Source organism: Eurytemora carolleeae, unplaced genomic scaffold (assembly GCF_000591075.1).
Source record: "Eurytemora carolleeae unplaced genomic scaffold, Eaff_2.0 scaffold78, whole genome shotgun sequence".
Classification (NCBI taxonomy): domain Eukaryota; kingdom Metazoa; phylum Arthropoda; class Copepoda; order Calanoida; family Temoridae; genus Eurytemora; species Eurytemora carolleeae.
Window position 1 is genome coordinate 36,166 of NW_019396092.1, and position 16,919 is coordinate 53,084.

Sequence of the window (16,919 nt, forward strand, 5' to 3'; positions counted from 1 at the left end):
AAGAACGAAAAGTTTTGACTTAAATTTTAAGTTCATGGTTAAATGCCACTTCTGACTTAATTTAAACCTGAACTTTAACCGTGAAGTTAAATATTTAACCCTGTGGTTAAATATTTAACTCGCCGAAATCGACGAGTTAAAATTTAAACACAGGTTTAAAATCTTGAGATCCTGCATTTTCCCTATTTGTCTATTATTCAATCATCATTCAGCTACAGCTGAGAAAGCGGCATTCAACTTAACGATATATTTAAAAGTGAAAACCTTGTTGAAGAAATTTCACGTTTTAGATAAATTAATTTTTGGATGTAAACCCAAAAAAACGGTTGTATGTTTTGTTTTCTGTTACGTAAGAACAGCTGATTAGCGATGGTTATGTAAGATTCTCTTTAAATCCTTTTCTCTGATTGGTTCAGATTTTCCCGGGAAATTCAAATTTAAAATTGAGAAAGTTTAATATTTAAATAGCTATTCATTATTTTACAGAACTTTTAACCTCAAACTTAAAATTCGCGCATTCTTTAGTTTTAGACTCTGATGATGAAAATTTTAGATTTTTTTTAACATAGGCTATTTGATCTAACAGAATACAAAGTTTGAACTATCAAAGGTCTACAACATATAGTTGCAAAGATATAAGAATTATAAAATCAGAGTTTGTTGCAAAAACTTAGTTCCTTAAACTAAGTACGTGGTCATAACTTATGAATCCCTTGAACCGATTTGCCTTCAATTTTGAATAAGAACTTGGTAGAACCACACAAATGTTCTTAGCTTGGTTTTAAACTTCTAAGTATGGGTTGGTTTAATTTTATAAGGATTTTATAAATTTATATTTGCTAGAAGAAGAAAAAGTTGTATCAAAAACGTTTGAAAAAATATATCTAAAAGATTTAAAACAAAACCAATTACTGCCCTCAACATATCTTAATAATATCTTCTTTGGCGAACTATTGGTTGGAATCGTACAAAGTTTCACAATTATGATTTTCTTTATCTATGGAATGCATTTATAACATTTGTGACAATTTTATAATTGAATTGAAATAAGACATTTGACAAGTAAAACAATTGACAAACATAACATTTGACAGATGTGACATATGACGCATGCGACATATGACATTAAAAAAAATTTCTTCAAAATTATGATAGTCTTTATGTATGGAATGCAAATTAAAATAAATTCGCATTCCATAAATAAATTCCTAGGTGTATAACATTCTACTCTCCTGCAGGAATAAATTCCTGAATGTATGACATTTTTAGAATAAAAATAAAACACATATTCTTCTAAAAACTTTATTCAAAGATTTTACACGATAAAGGGAAAGGCATGTTTCTTTGTATACAGAGTATTCACATAAAATAAAATGAAAATTTGAGTACAAAAACTATTACATAAAAAACTAAAAAAAAATGAAAAATATTTAGAAAATTTAAGTTCAAATATTTAAATGTACATTAGAACTAAAAAGGAATAAAAAGTTACAAAAATTCTGAAACTAAAAAGGTTAAATATTTGAAGTAGGGTTCTGTGTGTACAATAACTTAATGATAAAAGTAAGTGTTATAGTTTGTTCTCTTTTAGACAAATTTGGTAAATGCTGAAGTTAACACAGAGATTTTCTAGTATTCAATATAGTATCATGAATATATTTTCTAATAGTCAATATAGTATCATGAATATATTTTAAAGGATCAGACGACAAAAAGTTGCTTAAAGGGACTGTAAGCGTAATTCTTGAGTCATTCAATATCCGCTTACAGTCCCGTTTTTAGACCCCTTCTACAATTAAAACTATAAACAACTGAAAAAACATTTATAAAAAATTATTTTTTTTGAAGAATAAACAACATACAGTTAAACCCTAAATAAGCCATGCATCGAAAGAATTCATCAAATGTCGTCTTGAAAATTTTTCAATGTTTTTTTTTAACTACTTTGCGTAAATCTCAGTATTTGCGGTTTAAAGAGCTCAATATAATCATTTAATTAAAAAACTAAATATCTGCAACATTTCATTATCAGAAATTGAAGAATATAACATTTCATAAATTCTTTCGATGTATTTAATATTTAAGGTTTAACTGTAGCAGATTCAGATTACAGTTAAAATAAACTTTATATGTATCTATTAAACTTTTACCAAAGGCATATGAGTAAATGACACTGAAATCTAGACATTACTGGTACGGCCGTGTGACCTCGTAGTTCCTCTAGTTATAGTTTTGCGAACACGTATGAGAAAAAAAAATTAATCTGAGTTGAAAACTTTCGAATGAGATATCCTTAATCCCGATTACTTAATCACAGTTTTTTTTTTTTTAAATTAGATAGTCCCTCCCGTTTCTGTATATTAATCTTAATTGGCGCGCAAAATTTCAAATTTTTCAGCTTCATATACGCGACTATTATTGGTTGAATTAAATAAACTTTTCAGGATACAACTGCAAGATTAGGTTAGTCTCAATATTAAGAAAAAGAGAGAATCAAGCATTAATCTCGATATCCACCATTCTAAAGTTTTCAGCTCTGGTTACATTAGCAATTCAAAACATTTTTAATCTTCTCAATAACTCTTTATTGACAGGAGTTATAAGATTTGAATCTTTTATGCAATATAATTTAGTTATACATGATGAATTTGATATTTTAGGCCTTACTATTCATCATAAAAACACAATGTTATGAAATGTAATTGTAAATGTGATTGTCATGTAATTGTAAATATGTTTAAATGAAACTATTTATCGGCTGCATTTTAATGGATTTTAATATTAAAATAAAACTGGGATGAATTCTATTTTATGATCTGTCTCCTATAATTATATCTAGTTTTTTGTTTCTTTAATCAGATTTTTGATCAGCGTATTTACTTCGCTACGAATTTCTTCTTCACTCGATTCATCAATCCACCTAAAGATAAGAGAAGAGGGTATAGGCTGAAACCTGATAATCTTATGAGCTGATTGATAAGAGTTCTATCTTATTTTCTTGCCTCGAGAAATTGATATAAAACTGTGTCAAAATTATACCAAAACGTATATATTTAAGATTTTGTATAAGAATCGTAATATTATACAGATCATATTCAACAAATACGCAACCAATCTGAAAACCACGATATCCAAGAGGAGTCAGAGAAACTCAGGTGTACTCCTATTACTATTCGAATTTAATAATTTTTCAATTTTAATAGATATATTGATAATATTACTTATACGTCCGAACCATCTCACCAGCACCCCAACCAATGGCAGTGTAGTGCTTCCGTCTGTTTTACGTGACCAATATACTGCACTATCATTGGAGGTAGTTTTGGTCACGTGATACGGACAAATATCTTACATATATAAGTATTGGTATAATTTGGACACAGTTTTATGTCTATTTCTCGAGACAGGAACATCAGATAAATGTCTTATAGGAATCCTCCGACTCCTGAGATTCTCAGGTTTCATATTATACCCCCTTTCATTTTTCCTTTACAGTCCCTTTAAGAAGAATCTATTATAATTTTAATGTTTTCTAAATATTGACAAAAATAAGATAATAATAATATTATTATTCATCTTATGAATATCAATTAATGCTGGTACAAATTAACGTGGATTTTCCTATCAAAATCTAATTTTTAAGCTCAGTTTTTTCTGTAAAAACTACAATTGCATTTTATTTTCATTAATAGTTTCTATTGCTAGATTTTATCTATATAATATATTTATATTTATATGGAACTATGTGTCCGAGCTAGGGAGCCTAATCAATTAATCAACTAATCAACTAATCAATTAATCAACTAATCAACTAATCAACTAATCAACTAATCAACTAATCAACTAATCAACTAATCACCTAATCAACTAATCAACTAATCAACTAATCAACTAATCAACTAATCAACTAGCCAGCTAATCAACTAATCAACTAATCAACTAATCAACTAATCAACTAATCAACTAATCACCTAATCACCGACGCCCCGCTTAAGTATCAACACAAATGTATTAAAAGAGAGGAAGATGAGAAGGTCTAATCTGGTTTCAGAATCCGACACAACTGAATTGCGGATTTTATATTTCTATCTCCAGGATTTTCATCCTCTACAATATCTACAATACAAGAGATTCCAGTTCTAATCCTTAAATCAGTTACCTTTTGTATTCTCCTGGGCCGGAACCAGAATGTTTACTTTTAAGCTTCCCAAGAATTTTACCTTAATTTTTTTTTTAAATGCTTGCTTGTTATATAGAAACTTATCTTTGCTGAAAGGGACTGTAACCATTATTTTAAGTGAACCTCAGTGCAAAGATGTCAATGCCCGATTCACAACGATACTCTTAAAAGCTTTGTCTGATCAATTATGAATTAAATATCAATGTTTATAATTTTAATAACTGGTTATCTTCAGTTTTGGTTTCTCTATTTGTGCATTCCACTGCAGGAAAACATTAAGGAATTATCAAACTATGCATGTTTAATAAACGACAATATCTTCCACATTATTGATCAGATAAAGGTTTCTAGGGTACCCTTGTGAATCAGGTATTGCAATATTAGCTGAAAGAATCAATTGAAATTACGCTTACAGTTCCTTAAAAATATAAATAGTAATAAATTTAATTAAATTAAACTTAATTTAATTTAATTTAATTTAATTTAATTCAATTTAATTGAATTCAATTTAATTTAAATTAATTTAATTTGATTTTATTTAATTTAATTTAATTTAGTTTAATTTAATCACCTAGATTCTGATGGTCGATTTCTGGAAACCATAACTTCAGGATGTGATGCCCAAACTAAAAAGAAAATTTAATTTAAAAAACAATTCAAATATTCAAGTTTTCAAAGTTGTTTATTCTGAACATGCAAACATGTTCACATACACTATGCCAAAGCTGGACCCTTCAGAGAAAATATCTACAAAAAGCAAACCTTTTTATAATAAAATAAACATTTTAAAGTTTAATAAAAGCAAACTTTTACAGAATACAGTTTTAAATGTTGAAAGTTTTGTTAAAAGTTTAATAAATGAACCTCTACCCTCGGTCCTTGGATGATTAATATGTGCTTTGTGAATATTAAAGGGATTGTACGCGTGATTTTAAGTGACCCTCCATGCAAGCATGATTCAAACTAATATCCTTGAAAGCTTTATCTGATCAATAATTGGGAAATTTTGATAATTCATGTATTTATTCCTGCAGTAGAAATGCGCAAGTTCCTTTTATAGAGAAACCACAATTAAAAATCCGTTTACAAAAATAAAAACAGAACTTTAAAGGGTACCGGCCGTTGTGAATCAGACATTGCCATCTTTTCAAGGAAGGTCACTTGAGATTACGCATACAATCCCTTTAAAGTTATAATAATAAGATTTTCACCTTTTCGTCTGATTTGGGATTATTTTGTTCTGAGATAAGCTTTATCTGTGAGTTCAATTCTTCCAGTTTTCCAAATCTACCACTAATATAAAAGGAACTGAGTCTTTGCCACAAACTCGAATTTTCTAATTCCTATATCTTTGCAACCTAATATAATGCAGACCTTTGATATTTCAAAGTTAAACTTTTTCATAAAGTAGAAATCATAGTTTGAAATAGTGTTAGTGGCAAGGGCTCAATTGGGCTCAATTCTCTAGCGTGAGTCAGAATTGTGAATCTCGGGATCAAGCATCTTTTGCCGATATCGTCAGGTTAATTGAACATTGGATATTTAAGATCAAGCGTCAAGATTGACAATATTCCGACATGAAGTGTTCGATCTGAAAATTATGCATTAGTTTCAAATTAACCCAATCTTCATTAAATTTTAGCAATGGGTCGAATATCTACTATCACATTTTGTGTTCTACAATTTTAGTTTAGCTGAAGGGCCCGTGGAAAAAAAGACAAAAAAATATTTAAAAAAAAAATTAAAATAAAAAGTTCGATTTTTTTAGCCCAGGCTACCCATGAGTGTACACTAGAAATTTTAGTCATTCGGTCCAGCCGTTTGGCCGGCTAAAGGGGTCATATATATACAAATGTCTTGTTTTATTATATAGATGAAAAAGTGCCGTGGTTTTTTTGGTGAAAAGTAGAAGGATGAAACAAATTACTTTATTATAATTGTTATTTTTTATATTTTTATATTAGAAATATTTTATAATGCCAAAACTAGATTTTTAAATTTTAGGAACAAAATTAAAGGATTAGAACAGGAATTTAGGAACAATTAAAAGATTGTTCAGGAATTAGGAACAAAAATAAAGGATTAGGACAGGGATTTAGGAACATTAAACAGATTGTTCAGGAATTAGGAACAAAAATATAGGATTAGGACAGGGATTTAAGGTGGGTCGGACACAGGAACAGGAACAATAATAGGAACATTAGCAATTTAAGAACAAAAAGAAATTACTAGCTATACTTAAATGCATGAAAATTAGGAACAATATTACAATTTTGATAAATGAGTATTGATTAAGGAACATTGCTAGATATGAACAATATTATAACTTAAGTCTAGTTTCTTACAAATTTCTGATTCTAAATTTATCGTTAACAATAACATTTATCAAATTGGGAACATTTTTTGCCTCAAAATCTCAGGGGGGGAATGTCCCCCCCCCCCCCCCCCTTGTATCCGACCCTGTACAATGCCTTTATAAATATTGTAAAATTGATTTTTATTTTTATACCACTGTGCTTACCTGATAAACTGAATTAGGTCTAAGTACCCAATATCCCCCTCTGTATACTTGACAAATGTCAGGAAGATAATGTCATCTTGGAACCTTTCTTTATTCCTGCACAATGCACAGTGGTCAATTAAAGGGACTGTAAGCGTATTTTTAAGTGACCCTCCATGTAAAGATGGCAATACCTGATTCACAACAATACTCTCCAAACCTAAATCTGATAAAAATGTGGACGATATAGCCTTTTTTCTGACTCGTAAAGTGTTAAATAAGAAATGTGCAAGTCAAATTTTCGCAGAGAAACCACAAATGAAAATAAATAGTTTAACGAATTAGCAAAACTGATTTTAAATTCATACTTGACCAGATTAAGGTTTCAAGGGTACCGTTGTAAATCAGGCATTGCAATCTTTTCATGGAGGGTCTCTTCACGTGGAATTAACGGTTCTGTCAATATTCCAGAAAGCTGTGCCTTTCAATCACAATTTGTCCTATTAAACATAATTTTTAGCCTTTTGTCTTAAATACTTTTTTGTCGGCATATGCATTTTGAATGAAAAGTATAGAATATACTAATTCGTAAGGTGAAAGATTGTTAAATTATAAACCAAAACACGTTTGATTTAAAATGGAAGAAATCAAATGCTGCTCACTCTGGTTAATCCGGGGTGTCTTGAGTTTTGAAATTATTTTTACAGTTCCTTTTGAAGTGACGCAACTCCTTGGCCTTTTATTAATGTCCTTAACTCATTTATACTTCTTTTTGTAGCCACAAACATGTAGATTTAAAACTAAAAAGGACTCGTTTCTAGTTTTAGTAAAAAGGAAATAATCTTAAAATGGTGAAAGAAGAGCTTGCATTCTTTGAATCACAATGAAACGAAGAAAGGGCTAAATCGGTCGGGCCCAAATTTTGTGAAGGACCTCACATGACCCCAGGAAAGGTTTATAAAGGTTAAATATAAAGAGTTAGAATAGAAGATGAGCGCGAAGCGCACTAGAAGCCTAGTATCACAAATATAAATACATAATACATATAGAATAAAGATATATATAGTCTTTAAATTATATGTATATATATACTAGCTGAAGGGTCCGGCATTGCCCGTGGAAAAAAGTTAAAAAAATGTTTGTAACAATTCTGAAATTTTTTAAGCCTAAAACGCCATCCATGAATGTTCACAAAAAATGTCAGCCCATTCGGTCCAGCCGTTTGGCCGGCTATAGGCAACATATATATAAACGAATGTCTCGTTTTATTTTATAGAAGATGTACCGGGTTTCAAGATCCACTTCGCTCTCCTCTAGTCTGGTAAAAAAATCATCACTTAGAGGTCGTCTTTTCCTCCGTTCTTTAATCTGGGGGAAAAAGAGAATTATTATGGTTGATTAGAATTCTTTGCAACTCCATGTCGTAGACCTTAGATATTTCAAACTATGAAATCTAAGTTTAAAATTTCAAAGGTTTACACCATCAGGTTGCAAAGAGCGATTAGAACATTTGAGTTCGTGGCAACAATTCTTTATACCTTGTATTTTTGAGAATACTGATTTGGTAGATAAGCTCTGCTACTTGTTAGAATTTCAAAGATTTCACTGCTCGACATTCTGGTCTTTCCTGATTAGACAATATTCAAAATATATTGGATTGGAATTCATTTTTCATATTTCTATTTACCGTCTAAGGAAGAGAATGGAATACCAAGAAATTCACAGATATCTCGAGTTTGATCTGAAAAATTAAATATTCTAAGAGACTGTAAGCGTAATTTAAGTGACCATCCATCCAGAGATGGCAATGCCCGATTCACAACGCTATCCGTAAAAGCTTTGTCTGATCAAGTATTAAAACATAAAAGAATTATCAGAGGTAAACTCCTTTAAACCTAGAAAAACGACAATATCAAGGTTCAAGGGTACCGTTGTGAATCGGTCATTGCCCTATAAGCATTGAGGATCACTTGCGGAATGACTTTACATGAGCCAAGAGGTAAAGTTTATAAAGGGTTAGAATTCTTTAAAATCCACAAAAAATTTTTTAAAAAATACCACCCCCCCTCGCAGATAGAGCAACAATTAAAAGTTTGAATCGAAGATATAATATAGTCTATTTCAAGTGTAGTATCTCGAATAATGGTGGGATAAAATACCTGAACAGATAAAGTCTGATTTAAAAGTTCCAATTCCAGAGAGCTTGTTTATTTGCAACCTTAATCAGTCAGAAAATAAATAAAAGATTTAATCAAAATATTTTTTGTACACATCTTATTAATCTCCCTGGTGTTCTGTTTGGTTTACCGTCCCGTTATACCGTCAGCAGTCAGCATTTCATACTGTACAACTTGCTCTAGCTGCAAACGGTACAGTACTTCAATAGTACCGTCCCGTTATACCGTCAGCAGTCAGCATTTCATACTGTGCAATTTGCTCTAGCTGCAAACGGTACAGTACTTCAATAGTACTGTACAACTTGCTCTAGCTGCAAACGGTACAGTACTTCAATAGAACGGTACAGTACTTCAATAGAACGGTACAGTACTTCAATAGAACGGTACAGTACTTCAATAGAACGGTACAGTACTTCAATAGTACTGTACAACTTGCTTTAGCTGCAAACGGTACAGTACTTCAATAGTACTGAAGTTATAAGAGACATGAATTTGTTTCAGCAATACTAGATTTAATTCAAAATGGCTGCTGTAGACTTTTTCATCAGCTTTTTCTAAAATAGAAGCATTTTATTTTTTTTTTATTGCTGAAAGGCAAAGAGCTATCAAAACTGATTTTAAAAAAAAGAAATTGTGAAATTTTTCATGTTATTGTACAGTTTATCCAGGTTCTTCAATAACAACAAAAGAATTTATAAAATGTTATCGACAATTTTTCAATGGGTTTTATAAATCTCACTTTTTGTAAAAATAAATAAAGAGCTATGAATATGGGGGAACAGTTTTAAAGAGCTCCAAATAATTATTCATTTAAAACTTTAAATCTGCGGCATTCCCGTATCAGTAAGATAAAAATACGACATTTTATAATTATTTCGATGTCTGCAAAGTACATGGTTTAAACTGTCTTCAACCATGTTTACCTAATAGCTAATCCCTTTTCACTCCATTTCATTTCTAAACAGTAAACAATCAAGAATTAATCAAAATAAATATTTTAAATTGTAAATAATTAACATATTGCTTTTTGAAGTTATTAGTCTGTAAGTCAGATTAAATCAAAAGAACTTGTAGAAAATAGATCCGGATTGGTATGAAAAGTAAAAAAATTTTTCAAGACTGGGATTATTTTAAAGTGTCGAAATTTCCCCTTACTAACTCACTTATAATGTACAGTTGTTGACTTTAAAAGTCACTATAATAAAATAAAATGGATATTTCTAACATTTATTTAATAAAAACGAAAGTTTTGAAATATTTTCCCAAGAATGGGTTAAAATTGGTTGGTTTAGAAATTAACAAAGGAATTAATGATGAATATTTGAGGATACTTCATGGGAGTGATGTAGAGCTTCATGTTGGTGGAGCAGATCAACAGGAACTGGAACAACAGGGCTTATCCAACCTAGTAGGCAGAGATCGCGGTTTTATCATGACGCGATTGAGCGATTATGTTGTCTCTGGGATGCATGATAAACTGGGAACCCTTCGGGTAAGCACGTCTGTTGCTAGCTGAGTATCTGCGTCATCATCATAAAGGAGTCAAGAGGCTCCCTGTGTCGGAGCTGTTACTAGCTCAACTCTCCTAACCTGACTGATTGAGGGCTGGGCTGTGTAGAGGGTGAGGGGGGAACGGAGGAGCGAGGGTTACATTTCATGGCGGAAATGGATCGTGTGTATACACACGTCTTGAGAAAAGTTGACGGCAATTGAGTCGGTAAAATCTTCTTCCTTATATTTCGAATTTGTTTTAACAACAGTGTATACTTTTTGGAGCCCTGTACATTTTTTATAAAGCTTTTATTTTAATATACATGTAATATGCTATTTATATATTTAAGTGACCACTATGAGCCAAATTTTCATGCAAAGAGTATAATTTGATTAAAGTTTACAATAAACTACTCGTTATTCAAGCTTAATTATAATTGACGACATCTTTCTGCAATTTCCTTGACTGTAGTCATGTTGTGTGTCTGTACCAAAAGAGTGTGTGTATGTGATAACGAACTTGTCTCCAAAGCAGTGCGACTGGCTTTCTCATGCCAGACCAGTGCCATTTCCCTTCCCTTAAGTCTTATTTCCCGCTTGTTTAACCTTTAGATAACCGTGACAGTATAAAACACCAGCTACTAACCTAACGGTGTAAGAAGATGGCCCAGCAGTGCCCCAAAATCATTGTTGGATTTGAAAGCTGAAAGAGTTTCAACATGTTCCGGGCTACAGAATAATAAGTCAACCTAGAAGATTGCACGATAAACTGAAGTAAGACTGAAGCTTGTTTAATATCATACCTCCTCTTTCAAGAAGCTTTTAAGGAGAAAAACATGTTTTGAATTTCTTTAGATGTAACCGAAAAAGGAATTGAGTCTTTGCCACAAACTCTGATTTTCCAATATCTACTTCTTTGCAACCCAATGTCGTAGACCTTAGAAATTTCAAACATATATAGATTCTGCAGTTGACTCAAATAATCCAAGTTTGAAATATCAAAGGTATACACCATCAGGTTGATAAGTTATAAGAATTAGAAAATTTGAGGTTGTGGCAAAGACTCAATTCCTCAGCTTTTCTCATACATCTGTGTACAATCAAAATTAGAGGAACTGCGAGGTCAGAAAGTCTTGCAAGTAATAAGATGGCTCTCTCCTGTATCACGTGCAGCCGTAGTACATTTGAATTTCCGAGCCGGGTCAACCTTCCCGGTCCCAGTTTGTACTGTATCACCCGGACATTGGGTAAATAAAGCAGACACTCAATAGGACTAGCTGGTGCAACAAGGTTGACGTGGTCAGACTTTAGGTTGAATTTACTTTTACTGAAGGGTCAGAGGTGCGTGGTATATCTATAGCTTTCAGTGATTGTAGCTTTGAAATATTACCACTGATAAACATGCAATTCGTTTTACTGGGTGTTACCTAGTAAACATGATAATTAAAAGACAATTTATAGATAGATTTATTTTGGATTGCATGTCTAATAATAAAGAAAAATATTGCAATATAGATTTTCAAAATTACAAAGATATTCACTGTTTAATTATTATTAATTTAATTTAAATTCTATTCGATCACCGATATATGTTTAGTTACAAAAATTGGACTGGATGGGTTTAGCGTTTTGATGTTTATTGGAAACAAACAGACAAATAAACAGACAGACAAGCAAAGTATATAGATTACCTGATAACGTTCTTTAGTTAGAAAGCTGATAGTTTTATCATTGCAAAGAAGGTCACTGGAACTCTCTAACAGATCACTATACAAAATTGATCCCACGTTAAAGGGAGTGTTCGCGAAAAATGAAAGGGGGTATAGGCTTACGTCGAAAAATATTCAATGGTGATCGCTACTGATCTTACTTCTATCTGTTGCGTCTATAAGGAGATAATTGTTGAAAATGACTGATGCTGAAGAAAGTAGCGTCCATACTAATTCAGAAAGTTGCAAAATTTGATCCGGATCGTAAAATAATCAATTTAATTCCAAACTAATCATTTAGATATTACAACCTATAATCATCGACTTTTTTCGACGCATTTGTATATATAGTTCTTATTTAATAATATTTTTTTTTTTTTTATTATTCAAGAGTTAATTTTTAAAACGTTCATTCCTTTTTCAAGGATTTTTGATAATAAAGACGACATTTTCATATTTTTCAGGAATGTTCGAAAATCCAGTGCCAGACGTTAAAACAAGTAGTAAGCGAAATATTAATTTTAAAATATCTGAATGATTTGTTTGGAATTAAATTGATTTTTTACAATCCGAGTCGAATTTTGCAACTGAATTTGTAACGCTATGCTATGTTCTTCGGTATGAGTCGTTTTAAACAAGCTTCACCTTATAGACGCAGCATATAGAAGTAAGATTAGTAGAAATCACCGTCGATTATTTTTCTAGGGTGGTGAGCCTATACCCCTTTCAAGTTTAATTTTTCGCGAACACTTCAATCATAACTCCACTTTCTAAAGAGCTTTTGAAAAAAAATGAAATGATTTGAATTTCTTACATGTAATCCTACTGTTTAATTTGATAAATTGATAAAAATTGAGTAATTGTTGAAATCTTCTTTAAACCCTTTTGACATAAATTAAACACATTATGTTGAAACTAATTGTAGTTTACATTACATAGATTGAACATTTTCGAGTTTAAATTACGTTAGCTAAATTTTTAAAAAATATTCTCAAGTAAATACATTTCGAATTATTCACCTTATACCACTGGCAATTTTCATCCTATCAGTCCCCTCTACACAGTAAATTATTTATTTCAGATTTTTGCACGATTCTTCAAATTTAAAATTGGTTTCTCACAATAAAATTCATAGGCCGAGTATACAAGCATCTCCTGAACCAACATGTTTTTAAAAATTGGGTTGTGAGCGTAGTTGTGAGTGACCCTCCATGTAAAAATGAAGCTGTTCAATTCCTTGTGCCCTTAAAAGCGTTGTTTGATCTACAGTATGAATAAAGATAGCAATTTTAATAATTTTGTAAACTGATTATTTTTAACTAAAAATTATCAGAACTAAAAACAAACCTAGAAAAACGACAATACACATCATTGAAAACAGATTAAGGTTTCAATGGTACCGTTGTAAATCCGGCATTACCATCAGTACATGGAGGGTCACTTGAAATTACGCTTACATATACAGGGTTACCCACAAAGGATGAGAGTGTAAAGACGACTAGAAACTCTTCAAATGACATTAAGAGTTCTGCCTTAAATGGTTTATAAAATGAATTAGCAAAGAAAGAAAAAAGCTTATTTGCATGAAATCATGAATTATAAGGAGACAGACAGAAAAAAATCCGTACAGTCGTCTTTGAAGTCTTATTTTTTTCGTTTAACCCTGTATATACATAGCAGTTCCTTGAGTACGATCAGAAATATTAAAGGTCAGCAAATGGCTAAAATAAATCTATAAATAGTTCCTTGATTTCCAACTATCACATCAACATCACCATATGGTCTAAAAGTCTAAAAATCGTCAAACACTGAAAAAAATGAAATAAATTCGTGCAGAAAACAATGATTAAAGAACTATTGGGATTTGGGGGTACATATCAAGTTCAATATGCATGATTCGTTCTAAAATTCATTATTTTTTCTAATTATGTCATTTACTTTTTTTACTGGCTTACACTAATATGTCTCTGATAAAGGAGAATGATGATTTAAACAAAATTATCATGTAATAAACAGAGATTATTATGAAGACGATCTATTCCTGGATTTCCCGCGTTTTCTGCACAGGTCGTCTTTGTCTGATATCTCAACAGGGATTGCAACCTTGCAATCAATATCGGACAAATAGGCACTTCATTAAAATGGCAAAATTAAATAAACTTGTGAAAATTCTCAAAGACTTGTTCAAGACTTGTTCACTTTTCAAGTTTTGTAAATAAAATGACTGTAAGCTTAATTTCAAGTGACCCTTCCTGCAAAAATGCCAATGCCCGATGTACAACAGTACTATTGAAACAATAATCTGATAAAAGAATAGGAAGATAAGGTCATATGTCTGACCTGATAAGTTTTCAATTCTGATAATCTCTCCATAGTTTTTTATTAATAAATCATGCAAGAAATGCGCAAACTACAAATAAAAAGAAATTGTAAAAAAACATGAAAATATAAATAATTCAAACTCGATTAGAAAAGCCTTAAAGGGTACAGTTGTGGATCAGGCAGTGCCATGTGTGCATGAAGGGTCACTTGAAAATTTCCCTTACAGTCCCTTTAAATTAAAAAATCATATTTGCCATTTTCCCTGATCATTTGCGTAATTCTGGCATATTCCGCCTCGTCCAGTCTTTCTGTGTTTGGAAAAGCGTCTCCACCCATTTTTTTCTTCTAAAACCAACATTTACGTAAAGGGCGTGAAGGGTAACGTGAAAATAGAAAACGAATAAAATGTCGTCTTTGTTTTTTGAAATTCAGTCGCAAGCCTACTTTAACATTTGAAATATTTTTCATAAAATTTCACTAGCATTTCAAACATATTTAATATCTCTGGTAATACTTACAGCCCGAAAAAGGCAGACCGTCGTTTGTGTGCTGTCAATATTACAGGAGATATTAAGAATTTCGTTTATATTTCAATTATGAATGAAAACCAAAATTCTCGAAATCTTAAAAAAAAATTTTATGATTCTTATAGAATTGAGTATAACAAACTTTGATTCTTTAACCCCTTTAAATTTGAAACCCAATGACGCAGACCTTAGAAATTTCAAACTATGAATTCTGATCAAATAATTATAAGATGGAAAAATTAAAAGTTTGCCAAAAAATATAAGAATTAGAAAATAATAAATTGTCACAAATAAATAAAATAAAGATAAAAATAAAAAAGTTATTAAAAACAACCCAAAAATACCGTATAAGCTTTCGCAGAAAAGGCAAAAATATTTTTTAGATCTACAAATTTCTGAACCAAAAAGTCCGACCTTTTTTTGGGACTTGGCTATAATAATACTTTTTGGGACTTGACTATAATGGGACTTTTTGGGACTTGACTATAATGGGACTTTTTGGGACTTGACTATATTGGGACTTTTTGGAACTTGACTATAAAGGGACTTTTTGGGATTTTACTATAATGGGCAACTTCGTTGCAAGCGGAACAGAACTAAAAATGTACTTTAATTGTTTTTAATCTTTTATTATTTTAGATTTTACATTTTTAAAAATATTTGTTTTCTTACATTTAAAGATTTATGTGAGATAGATGCATAAATTTATTAAAATAGCAGATAGAACACTAGATGTCGTCTTTTAAATATTTATGCGTTTTTTGTTCACAATAACCCTGAGGCAGAAGCCCTAAGGAGTTACGCGTAGTCCGCGTAGAACAGGCTCTCTCTCTGTAGAATTGCAAGACAGAGAAAGGGCATATTCCACGCCGACTACGCGTAACTCCTTTGGGCTTCTGCATCAGGATTATTGTGAACGAAAAACACATACATTTTGAAAAGACGACATCTAGTGTCCCATCAGTTATTTTAATTAATCAATGCATGGATGTATATAAAAAATGCTCAAAATTCTGTCAATTTTTCTATAAAAGGGTTAATTACCATAAAAAGTAAAATGCAATTGAAATCTAAAATGTTTTGTACAGACAATCTTAGACATAAAAACAATTTTAAACATTTGTAAGAATCAGCTACCATAATTGATTTGAATCTTTTACCGAACAACTAGAAATATAAAAATCTGCTTTTTTGTTTTATTTAACTATTCACTTAAAGCTTTGTGAATATGTTTTAAATGTATCTTCCCTTTAATTTACTTCATCGTATGCAATATTTAAGTGACCGGTCAACTTCACAACGATCCCCTTGAAACCTTCATCTGATCAATAATGTGAAACATATTCTAGATTTTCTAGGTTTAAAAGTGTTTAATTCTGAAAATTGCTTTTCTGCTGAAGCAATACGCAATTAATTTTTGTAGGAAAATAACATTGAAAATAATTTTCTAAATTACGCACATTGAAATTCATATCTCGATGTAAATATTTGCATGGAGGGTTAAACTTAAAATCACGTTTAATTGTTGGTCGCTGTATCACTTAATAGAAGAACTATGAAGCTGTTTAAGAATTAATTGAAATATATAACGTTGGTATTCAAGTATTGCACAATATTGAGGCAGTTCAAGCCTTATCTATTACTCACCGTGTGTGTAATGTGTTTATTTTTCTACCTGACTGCAGCTTGCCAGGCTGCTAGAAAGAGGGAGGGGGGGCCATGCGGCCATGAACCCCACAATTGCCTGTTCGAACACAGGTAGTTTGCAGAACCCTGTTCGAACCCCGCAGAAGCCTGCTCCAACCCCGCGAAAGCCTGTTCCAACCCCGCCAATGAGGACTTAAAACCTCCTGAAATCAATGGATTACACTTGTCCATGGGGGCTTAGCCCCTTATAGACCCCCCCTGAATACGCCCCTGACAGTAATCTTATATAATGATTTAGCAAAGAAAGAAACAAGTTTTCAGTTGCAGGGTTAATCGTGAATATATGGAAACAGACAAAAAATCCGA

The 16,919-nt window shown here is 31.4% G+C and overlaps 1 protein-coding gene across 3 annotated transcripts; it reads right to left on the reverse strand.

Moving 5' to 3' along the window:
* Nucleotides 1-2,769: 2,769 nt before the first annotated feature.
* LOC111718463 (uncharacterized) lies at nucleotides 2,770-16,393 on the reverse strand. 3 transcript variants are annotated; one of them, XM_023494068.1, is made up of 17 exons: nucleotides 16,367-16,393; nucleotides 14,642-14,724; nucleotides 14,099-14,188; nucleotides 13,803-13,840; nucleotides 13,077-13,113; nucleotides 12,040-12,115; nucleotides 10,995-11,097; nucleotides 9,781-9,814; nucleotides 8,840-8,898; nucleotides 8,368-8,421; nucleotides 8,219-8,307; nucleotides 7,966-8,048; nucleotides 6,702-6,797; nucleotides 5,392-5,473; nucleotides 4,752-4,806; nucleotides 4,160-4,220; nucleotides 2,770-2,920 (listed from the first exon to the last, which is right to left on the reverse strand). In XM_023494068.1, the coding sequence occupies exons 1-17, from the start codon at nucleotides 16,376-16,378 to the stop codon at nucleotides 2,836-2,838; spliced, it is 1,137 nt and encodes a 378-aa protein (XP_023349836.1). In that variant the 5' UTR covers nucleotides 16,379-16,393; the 3' UTR covers nucleotides 2,770-2,835. The 3 variants fall into 3 exon arrangements, with proteins under 3 accessions (XP_023349836.1, XP_023349837.1, XP_023349838.1); XM_023494069.1 differs by lacking the exon at nucleotides 4,160-4,220 and having other exon boundaries at nucleotides 2,788-2,920; XM_023494070.1 differs by lacking the exons at nucleotides 2,770-2,920; nucleotides 4,160-4,220; nucleotides 4,752-4,806; nucleotides 5,392-5,473 and adding an exon at nucleotides 5,574-5,771.
* Between the last annotated feature and the right edge of the window lie 526 nt (nucleotides 16,394-16,919).